At 33.2% G+C, this 11,523-nt stretch overlaps 1 protein-coding gene across 1 annotated transcript; it reads right to left on the reverse strand.

Moving 5' to 3' along the window:
• Nucleotides 1–4,538: 4,538 nt before the first annotated feature.
• On the reverse strand, nt 4,539–8,047 carry LOC107871080. The gene is made up of 2 exons (XM_016717875.2): nt 6,143–8,047; nt 4,539–5,274 (listed from the first exon to the last, which is right to left on the reverse strand). The coding sequence occupies exons 1-2, from the start codon at nt 7,474–7,476 to the stop codon at nt 5,049–5,051; spliced, it is 1,560 nt and encodes a 519-aa protein (XP_016573361.1). The 5' UTR covers nt 7,477–8,047; the 3' UTR covers nt 4,539–5,048.
• Nucleotides 8,048–11,523: the final 3,476 nt, after the last annotated feature.

The raw sequence follows: 11,523 nt of genomic DNA on the forward strand, positions 1-11,523 counted from the left end.
AAATCTTCCCTTAAACAAGACTCTTGAATGACTTATGGTATGAAAAGGAAGGTTTTCTATAACAGAGGTGTCACGCCCCGAGCTGAGGCCCTAGACGTGGCACGCACTCAATACTATTTCTAATACGAGTGAACGTTTTGCCGTATCACATGAGCATACAAATAACTTAATGAATAAAGAGGAAATAGAATAGAATAAGATTTCTTAAACGATAAAGTTTTTCATCAATGTTCATTAATATCACTTAACGTCTGAAGATACAATAGTCATGACAGATAATACTAAAAATTACAAGATCTGTCTGGCAACTAAATCAGTCTATGAAGCCTCTAATAAGTATCAATACTAAAAGAAAAGAAAATATAATGAAGTCATCATATCTCGTCCAACCTTCTGATAGGAAAGATGCTCACCAATAGCAGAAGATAGGGATCCTAATGAGGTGCCTGACCGCAAACATGAGAGCCAGAACCTACATCATGAAATGATATAGCGCCAAAGACGGTCAATAAGTGGAATGTATTGGTATGCAAAACCATTTCAGGAGGGTAGTACATCAAGATATTAGAAATGACAATAAAATTCAAACGTAAAAGAGGACAATTGGAAAGGAACAAAAATATAAACTAAATTTATAATTGACCAAATAAGGTAGATTTAATTGCTTTGATTATTTGTGGGAGAAAGTAGTGAACCATCATAAACCACCATGTGAGCACATGGAGTCTGATCTCGGCCCGATCAGCTAAGCCGTCCTATACCTTGCTGGGCATAGGACGTGACATGACATAATTTGCTAGCAAGTATCCATGGTTAGTCCCTTTTTGGGACACATAAAAAAAAGAGTCATCCGCTTGCGAAATGATCTCTATCCTATGTCGACAAACATAGTTTCAGGCATTTGTCATTTAGACCTATGCCTTCACGATCAGCTAACCAACTCCCTTATGCTCATAATGTTATCTTACTGATTCATGTTCATAGATTAGCCATATTAGGATCATATTCATGGTTTAGCCACTTTAGTGCTCATGCCTGAGAATTAAACAACTTGGGTTCATATTTGAGATTAAGCCACCATAAACTCATAATCAAGTATTATCATCATTAGGACTCATGAGAGGTAGAATCATAATTCATTGAGTGAAATTAATTCATCAGTGAAGGATTTTCATAACTTTATCAGGAGCCGTTGAAATGTACATGTTGTATTTAGCAAAACTTATGAGTTTGGAGATCATATCTTAAGGTAATAAAGACATTTATAAATTAATTCGTAGAGCTAGAAGTCATATGAATCGTGTTATTTTGTGTTGTGGTTCATAAGAGAGGTATTTTATGATATTATGGAGATCATGGAAAATTCAAGTCATCATAGCATTGTTATCTTCGCTGATTTGTGACCAACGTGCTAGCTTTACTAGGCTCATGTTAATATTTTAGCCTTTTTGTGGGATCACATTGGAATTCAGCAACTTTGGTTTCATACATCATGAACTAACACTCAGTATTGTTTTGGTTAGTCATTGAAAGAAACGTCTTGCAACATCATTATTACAATATTCCAAGTCATAACTTTCATAACACTTAATGGAACTAAAGAGGAAATTGAGGAAATTTGGTTGAGCTTCATGGATCACGGTTCATATGAAAACAATAGGAGTTTCCAGTATGACGTCTTCTTAGAAACATAATTAAAAATTCACAGTATTTAGTTAAAAGAAAAGCAACAGGCTAGCCAAATGGGGAACAAATGTTAATTTGGAGGGCGTTGCATGTGTCATAGCCATCCAGAATCGAGATACCATCTATTTATCGTTTTAACTTTGCAAGAACAGTGAATGACAGTTTACTTTTATGGAACAAAATATCTACAACTACTACCTGAAAACAAATATGTGAAATGGATAACCCAAAATGCCAAAGGTAGAACACAACAAGCCCAAATATTTAGAACAGTTTATGCAGAGTATGTGAATGCCATATTGATCGAAAGAAATCATATGTTCTTCGAAAGGATAGCTAGAGACTGGAAATTTTTAATTAGCCAAAGAAAATGCCTATACGTGCTGTGTGAGATCAAATTATAGGGTACAAAACTAGTTACAGTGTGCTATGCTAGTCTAGATTATGAGGATTGATTCAAAGGCTAGTAGTATGGTTTAGCTTTACTTGTTTCTGTTTCGAGAGAGACAGGAGTGTTAATTGGCTATGGATTTGTAACTCTTGCAGCAACTTGTAGAATAAATATAATTCACATAATATCGAGTATCCATAGAAAAGATTAATGGACCAAGATTTTTTTTTTTTAAATAATAACTTTCCAGGACTCGATTAATGGACTAAGATTTTTATAACTCCTCCCACTATCATTATTTTGAAATTAATCATAATTTGAGGAGAAATAAAACCAAGAGAAAACATAAAAGAAATAATCTTACATACCTCAAAACGTTAGAGAAGTTAGTTACCGGAAGGGACGAAACTAAGATTGATTCTTGAGCCAATTCTCTTGAATTTTTTTTTTTATGATTGAATTTGAGAGGAAAGCTGGATTTCTGGATGATGAAATAGTTTGTATAACTGTTGGAGAAATTGCAGTTTTTTTATTGTGTGTAATTGAGAAAGACAGAGAGATTGTAATTGATGGAGTTTTTAATGTGAGTAAGTGAGGCAAACAGAGAGATTGTAACTGATGGAAAAATAAAGAACTTTTATTTGCTGAAATAAGGTCTGCCAGAGGAAAAACAAGTGTTTGAATACTGATGAATAAAAAGGAATTTAGTCACTTGGGGTATAGGTAAAAAGGAAAACACGAATTTTTCCTCGAAGGTACTTCACAAGTTACTGAGTGTGAGATGTTACAAGAGGTCCAAAACCATTCCTCCAAGAAAGAGGTTAGCCAAATATGAAAGTTCTATATTTTTTCTTTTAGGAAAAGTAAAAGTAATTATGGTATTATTTTTATTTTTCTTTTAAGAAAAGTATAAATCAATTTTGGTAAGAAAATCAGGGAAAAAATCCTAACAAATCTCCTCTTTTGGCCTGATTTTCTTGACTTGATCTTCCTTCTTCACACAATCTTCATATATCAACGATCTTCATATTCACTACTGCTTACCATGATTAAAAGTTGATATGGGTTAAAAATTGAAGCCTTATGCGTTAAAAAATAAAAGCATGGGTTTATATTATTGGAGCCCTATGTTATAAGTAAACAGGGTTGAAAGTGTAGCCTTGTGCATTGAAAGCGAACACAAGTTAAGAGTGGAGTTCATGCGTTAAAAGTAAATGCATGAGTTGAAAGGAGTACAAACATAAAAATCAGCAAGGGTTGAAAGTTGGAGCCCATAAATATGGATTGAAAATTGATTTTGGTTTTAAAGATAGATTAGTAACAGGATAGTTGAAAATTTGTTTGAAACTTTTTATCCACATGTAGTATATTGAACATATATCTTTATTATCGTCAAAATGGTTCCAAATTGATTAGAACTGTCTTGAACTTGTCTTCAACCTATCTTTTTACCAAACCACTGGATCTTTGAACCGTATGCTCTGATACCAATTGTTGGTTTCGAAATTGAGAGGGCATCATGCAGAAGCTTAAAGTTTGTAAACCATGGAGATGATAAATCAGATGACAAAAAATTATAATAAAAACATACTATTAATATGGTTTGGCCAAACGACCTACATATAAAAACTAATATTGAAAAAACATAAAAACTATTGGGAGAAATCTTCCTTTAAGACTCTTGAACGACTACATTGTGAATGTTATTGTGTTATGGTATAAGAAGGGAGGTTTCTAGAGATCCAAAACCATTCCTTCAAGAAATAGGTTAGCCAAATATGAAAAATTTTTATATTTTTCCTTTTAGGAAAAGTAAAAGTAATTATGATATTATTTTTATTTTCCTTTTTAAAAAATATAACTCAATTTGGTAAGAAAATCCAAAAATCCTAACAAAATCTATAATGATATTACAAGACTCCTGCTCTAAGCCTCAGGACAAAATTACCAAACTCATTCAGAAAAACCCAAATATACTAGCAACAGCCTCAAAAGTTTGTAAGAAGATGAAAATACACTACTAGTGTGGTTCGAACTCTTTAAAAAAGTCAATAGGTGTCTGTTGGAATTAGTGGCGGACCCAAACTTTTGGTTAAGGGTGTTCATATTTTTCCTTGGGCAAAGAACTGTTTAAAAAAAAAAAAAATAAAACACTGCTGCACCTGCCAAAGTTCGAACCCAGGTTGTTGATGCAAAAATGCACACTCTTGACCACTAGACTATGTTTTTCTAGCTTGTTAAGGGTGTGCAATAACATATATATAACCATAAATATCTATATTTAATCTATATACTCGAAAAAATTTTCTGACGAAGAGTGTTCGTCTGACCACCCTTCGTCGGCTGTGGCTCCACCATTGTGTCGGATTATTTAAAAATAGTATATTTTTAAAAAATCTTATGCGAATGTTGCATCTAAAGTATCTAAAGTGAAAGTCTTAGACTACTGCTATTGTAGACGTCACAAAATTGGTAACAGTTACAATTTTTTTTTTTTAAATACACTATTCTTGTTATAGACTCACCAAATTGATACAACATTATGATCTTCCCATCTAACTTGAACTTTTGCCTTCTGCCATTTCCCTGAATTGGTGAACAGCTCCAGGCAAATTACTCTATTCAATCTAGAAAAAGAAAATCAAGAACAAGTGATATAGCCATTTTACTACAGAAAACATGTTATTTATTTGAATGTGATTAACAGGACAAAAATTTATCTACGCTACTGTCTTGACCAACTTCTTCTCGGCAAGAAAGGTTGCGCAGGTAGTAAACACCCTCCACCTCGATCTTATGATTGTGGATTCGAGCCACCAAGAGAGCCGAAAAGGCGGTTAACATTAACCAAAGTCACCACAGAAGCATATGGAAATCTCACCATTTTCTACTTATTTGATGCATTTCTTGAACAATCTTTTTCGTATATGACTAAACTTCTTCACTCTTTTTGTTGTCGACAGAAGAAGTACTACTTTGGAAGTAAACAGGTCTCTTCACCACCAGTGTTCCACAAGAAATTGGCATATGTAGATGTATAATAAGGGTTCCTAGGTTCGGCTTCCAATGCCTGTTGGTATCTTTCTTCTGCTCCCCATAAGTCCTTCCTAACAGTCCACAAGAAGTTCGCGTACTGACATAGAACCTCTGCATCCAGTGGTTCCACTTGTTCTGCCCGCTTGAAGCATTCCTCCACCCTGTTACAACAAACGTCTCATCGTTAGAAATCATAGCAAACAAACTACTCTCCGATCCTAAACTAATTATGTAACTGTTACACTCTATTCATGTCCATTTCACTTTGTTGGCCGAAAACTACAAACAAAAAAAGGAACATGTAAAGCAGATTTCAGGTCATGTGAACAGTGATGGAATGAAAATTTTCACGAAAGAGATTCAAAATATAAAAGAACAAATACAAGAAGAAGCGAAGGGGATTCAACATCTATCATATAAACATAAAAAATAATTTTAATCTTTTGTATATTCGGTATAATTTATCAGTGAAGGGGGGTCGGGGTCCAGATGAAGCCCCTTGCGCCCCCTTGCTCCGCTCCTGATGTCTCTAACAATACCAGTTCTTAGCTGTGAATCTGAGTTACTTCTCTTTTCAACACTATATCTCGTTGTTTCGTAGCACTTTCAAAAAAACAATACTGTAGTTGGGCAGGCTAGAACAGGCAAAATATTACTACCTACATTCGGCATACTCTTTCGGATAGATTGCAAAGATCAAACAGTAAGGTTTTGACAATTTAGAGGAACTGATTCTCCATTCTATTTTCTTTAACTCAATTAGTGGTTCGGTTTTTGTATGTGATGAAATCTTCAAAATGTTAGCAATGAACAAAATTTGCTCTTTGCACATATCAAAGAGGACATAACACACAAAGCACCCGAATGAATGCTCGTCCACTTTCGAGACTAATATATCCTCCTGACCTCCTCTACAATTGATTTAACTTACAAGAAGCATAATCTCAAATGAAACGGGACAACAAAATCTGCAGGGCATGATATAAAGCATGATGTATTATGTAAGACAAGGGAAGTTGAAGAAATTACCTATAATAATCTTGACCGATAATTTTCAGAAACTGTGCATAATTGCACAGCCAAAGAGTGTTATAAGGTTCATGAGCTAGAGCAATCTGATAAACAAGTTCAGTCTTGTCATGGTCAACATTGTTATCTGGCTCAATTTTCACTGACAATGGTGAAACCAATGTTAACATCACTTCAAGATCAAGCCCAATATCCCTAACACCCCTCATATTTAAAGCTTCATTTTCTACTGAATCCCACAATTCCATTTCTTCATCATTTCTCAATACTTGATCAGACAAATCTGATAGATTATGTCTTCCACCATCTATCAATATAGGTTCTATTGTAGTAGTAGTTTCATGATCACATGCCATAGCAACATTGTGAGATGTAGAGTATACACTATAGTTAGCCAAGAGGATGATTACATACATCATTAATGTTGGTGTTCGCGAAAATACTTTTCGAAAAAGCCATACAAATGATGCATACATTTCACCTTTCACTTTATTAATAATCATCTCTAAATCTTCATTGCATATTGATTCCCTCATATGCAATGCATAAGTTTGCAACTCCACAATGATAAACACCAAAGAGTTAAAGGCCTTTGAGGTGCAAGAATTAGTTTCTTTTAAGTCACTAAAACTAATAGACTCCCATTGAAGTTTCTTTTTTAGCATTCTAAGTGACAAGGGAAGTCCAAAACTCTTAGCTTTTTGTTCAACATTTGTCCATAAAATTGCCTCCCTTTCTGGCCAATGTGGAGGTTCTGGCTTAATACCAAGCATTCTTGGCTCAAGGGACTCAAATTTTGTTGGAAAAAATGAATCTTCTCTTGAATTTCCACTCTCAAAAATTGCACAACATCCGTCATTTTCCCTAAATCTTTCTTCAGCCTCTTCTCCATAAAATTGTTCTTCTCCAAAATCAGCAGATAATCTTGAGCTACAACAACATGGTTGTATACTGCTATGACCTTTAAGGAAACTTTTGTCAAAGTATTGGGACCTAAGTGACTTTCTTGATTTTACAGGACTAAAAAGAACAAATTTTGATGGAAAAGATGAATCCTTTCTTGAAAATTCATTTTTCCAAAATCTTTTTTCCACCCCATTTCCATAAAAATGTTCTTCTCCAAAATTTGCACATAATCTTGAACTACAACATCTTTGTATGCTACCATGACCTTCAGAGAATTTTTTGTCAAAGTATTGGGACCTAAGTGTCTCTCTTGGGAATCCAGGGCTAAAAACAACAAGTTTACAAACATAGTTTGCATGTTTATGATCACCCCATGTTGTTAATTTTGGAGGTGAACATAGAAAAGAAGCAGGACTTTGAAGAAGCATAAAATTTTGGAGTTCCACAATTAGCAAAACTAGTTATTTTTTGGTCATAACATATAGAGAGTAAATAGGTAAAATGTAAGGAGAAGAAAATAGGCAGAAGAAGTGGTCGAAGGGAAAAAAAAATGAAGAAAAAAGAGAAACAGAAAACCCGTGGGAATAGAGGACTTTAGATCTAGAAATTTTGTCAAATAAGACACCAGAACATGCTAAGATTGCATTAAATTTATTGCCTCCAAATTTTGCTTATTTTAACAAAATATATACTAAATTTTTTGGAAAATAGTATTGGTATTAGGCTAATTAATTGAAGGCATAGTGCATAAACAAACATGTAAACTTAGCTTCTAACTAAGAATGCAGATATCTTAACTTGATCTCAACTTACAACTTAACACTTCAACTCTTCTTCATTATGGCTCGTGAATATCTTATGCGGATGTGGTACATAATTTTAGAAATGACTAGATGATTAGTTTATAAATTGAAATATTCAACGAACATATTAGAAATAAGTTAACGCATCTAGATATACATACTTAAGATTGACATTTTTATTTATCGATTAACACCAAATTTCAATGGCTGCTAATATATTATGCATTAATTAAAAGGTACTTTGCCAATAATGGCTCTCCTTAAAGTTGGTGGAAGTATAAATATAACAACTACGATAATAAATTAAAGAAGATAATGGCAACTACTATAATTAATAAATTAAAGATGATAGTGGAGTACTACTTTATACTTACTTCTTGCGAGAGTTGATCAAAATAGTGTCAAATTAGGGTCAATTTCAATAAATGGGTTTGTTAGATTTTTTATGATAAAAATGGTGAAAATGCATAGACATAGAGTATTTTTAGTGTGCAATTTTTATGTTAAAAAAATAGATGGACGTTAAATATATTTACACTGAAGGTACTCTACTTTCATGAGTTTTCAGTGAATCTTTTATATTTTAAGAAAAGACTCATTGATGGTCATGAGCGCTATGTGAATTTTACATTTTTGAAGAAAGATTTATTTTCTTCAATGCACCTTCAATATAAATTTTATTATCTCGAAATCTGAAAAGACTGTCATCATCTGAATTGATGGGACAAGAGAAGACCATTTTTTCACACACTAAAGATTCATCTTTACAATGCATCTTCAGTCAAATTATAAAAAAACCTTTGAGAGTTTTCTCCAAAAAATAATTCTTTATCTTCACTTCATCTCAACTTTACAAAATCTTTATCTTTACCCGAGATTCCCCTACTTCATCTCAATAAAATATATTTACACTGAAGGTGCTCTACGCTCACGAGTCTTTAGTAAATTTTTCACATTTTAAAGAAAGATTCATTAATCGTCATGAGCCTTCTGTGAAATTTACTGTTCATGAATTTGACTCTTATAGAAGCTAACATGAGCCCTCTGTAACAAATGTGAAAATAAGATGAATCTTATAGAAGCTAATATGAGCCCTCTGTAACAACCCGCATTTCGGGCTAGAATGTAAACCGTCATTCCTACGCATAATAGTAGGTATGACGGTAAATTTCCTGTTGAACAGTAAATTTTACAGAAGACTCATGACGATTAATGAACCTTTCTTTAAAATGTAAAAATTTTACTGAACACTCGTGAGAGTAGAACACCTCCAGTGTAAATATATTTTATTGAGCTAAAGAAGGGGGACCTCGGGTAAAGATAAAGATTTTATAAAGTTGAAATGAAGTGAAGATAAAGAATTATTTTTTGGAGAAAACTTTCAAAGGTATTTTTGTAATTTGACTGAAGGTACATTGTAAAGATGAGTCTTTAATGTGTGAAAAAATGGTCTTTTCTTGTCTCATCAATTCAGATGATGACAGTCTTTTCAGATTTCGAGATAATAAAATTTATGTTGAAGGTGCATTAAAGGAAATGAGTCTTTCTTCAAAAATGTAAAATTTATAGAAGGCTCATGACCATCAATGAGCCTTTCCTTAAAATGTAAAAGATTCATTGAAGACTCGTGAAAGTAGAGCACCTTCAGTGTAAATATATTTAACGTCCGTCTATTTTTTTAACGTGAAAATTACACACTGAAGGTGCTCTATGTCCATACATTTTCACCATTTTGATCATAAAAAATCTGACAAATCCATTTATTAGAATTGACTCTAATATGACACTATTTTGATCCAACTCTCTCTTCTTGCCTTCTCGGTCTTTTCCTTCGATATATAGCAAAGTGGTAAGCCTGACATTGATATCAGCACTTCAGTTTACTGATAATATGACTATGAATAAAAAGATATACAAGTTAAAAAGTTAACGAAAAAAATTAGTAGGTAATTAAATATTATCGCAATTTATGTTGGAGATGAATGAGACTAGTCTTAGTAGTGTATATTAATATGAATGATTTCTTATTCTTTCGGATGCATTATTATCCATCACTTTATTTGCTTTATTTATTATTATTATTATCTTACTATTATGTTTTTTCTTGAAATCCCGCTTAGAAATTCTGTTTTTGAATTGAGTGTCTATTGAAATCACTTTTCTATCCATAAAAATAGAGATAAAATTTACTTACACCTTATCTAAGGGCGGACCTATGGTAGGAGGTGGGGATTTTCGGGAACCATCACCCGCTATCGTAAGACTTCTAATTACATTAGAAAAATCCTTAATAGGTTTAAATATTAACAGGTGGAAACCCATGGGATAACTTAGTAGTAGGAGCAACACACCTTAGATGTTGTTGATTGTGAGTACAAATCCCTACGGAGCTTCCTTTTTTTCTCATTTAATTTTTTTCACCTTTATTTATTTTATTAAAAACACACATATTTGAAATCCTAGATCCGCCTCTGCCTTATTTTCTCTAAACTTTACGTGAAAAATATAGTGAATATGCTATTATTATTTACATTTATCACAATTCTATAATTTTTTAATAAAATAAAAAAATATTTATCAAGTTGACATAAGTGAATAATTTTTCACTATCTAGTAACACGTGCATGTTGGGTTGATGAGACTTTTCATCATATAAAATGGAACTTTATGATAAAATGAAACTTTGCATATGCCCATTTGCAGTTGGAAGATAAGGGTGGTGTGCTGTATTCATGTCATTGGGGAATAGTGACACGTCCAAAATTCAACGGTCAATATTTCCTTGTTGCCCGTGATACCAAAAGATTGCAACCTTTTTTATTTGCTTTAAGTGAGTAAGGAATTTGGACACAAAAGAATCATAGAGGTTGTATAAAGTTGGGAAATGTCGATGAGATTTTTTTGTGCTCTTACTAATTGAAATAAAAAATAATTCTTTATACATCTATTATGTGTAAAAGTTTGAGATTTTTTATGTGTATTTTTTTTAAAAAAATAACAAATTCAGTATATTTTTACTAAGTGGTGTCTCGGGTCTGGGGAGGGGAAATTGTCACGACCCGAACTAGGGCCTGGCCGTGACGGACATCCCGAACTATGAAGGCCCGGGTGTCCTACTCTATCTGGTAATCATGCACAATATTCATATAATAAGAGAAGATGCAGAATATAATCTGATACAGAAACGTGGTCATACTCTGGATTTAGTTTAACAATAAGGAATGAAATCCGAAATAAACTAAACAACATATGGAACAGTTTGCGAAATCTCTACTATATGAAAAAATGACAACTATCTGAAAACTGGGACAAGGCCCCCAGTAGACCAAACCAACAAAATAACATAATCTGAAATAACAGGCCTTCTGGAACAAAGAAGACTCATCACTGAACGAATTACTTCTCTCTGGAATACTCTACTGATTAGCCGGACCCTTGGACCGAGCCTCCGAACCTGGGAGGTAGAGGGTCAATACAGATGTACTGGTATGCAGAGCAAATTCAAAATAATAATTTATATTCAACATATATGAAAGCAATTTAAAACAGTTCATAAACATATCATAAAGTAAGAAGTCTCATGGACATTTCTTAAAGATTCTGAAAGAAAATCATCTGAACCCTGAGACATTCTTTGTTTTACTTCTGCGCTAGGTTATATACCTTACAACT

The sequence above is a fragment of the Capsicum annuum genome, chromosome 5 (genome assembly GCF_002878395.1).
Source record: "Capsicum annuum cultivar UCD-10X-F1 chromosome 5, UCD10Xv1.1, whole genome shotgun sequence".
Lineage (NCBI taxonomy): Eukaryota > Viridiplantae > Streptophyta > Magnoliopsida > Solanales > Solanaceae > Capsicum > Capsicum annuum.

Coding starts and splice junctions, on each gene's coding strand:
- LOC107871080 (XM_016717875.2), bottom strand. CDS start 7,476: ATGCTTCTTCAAAGTCCTGCTTCTTTTCTATGTTCACCTCCAAAATTA. Junction 5,275..6,142: donor ATCGGTCAAGATTATTATAG/GTAATTTCTTCA, acceptor TTGTTGTAACAG/GGTGGAGGAATGCTTCAAGC.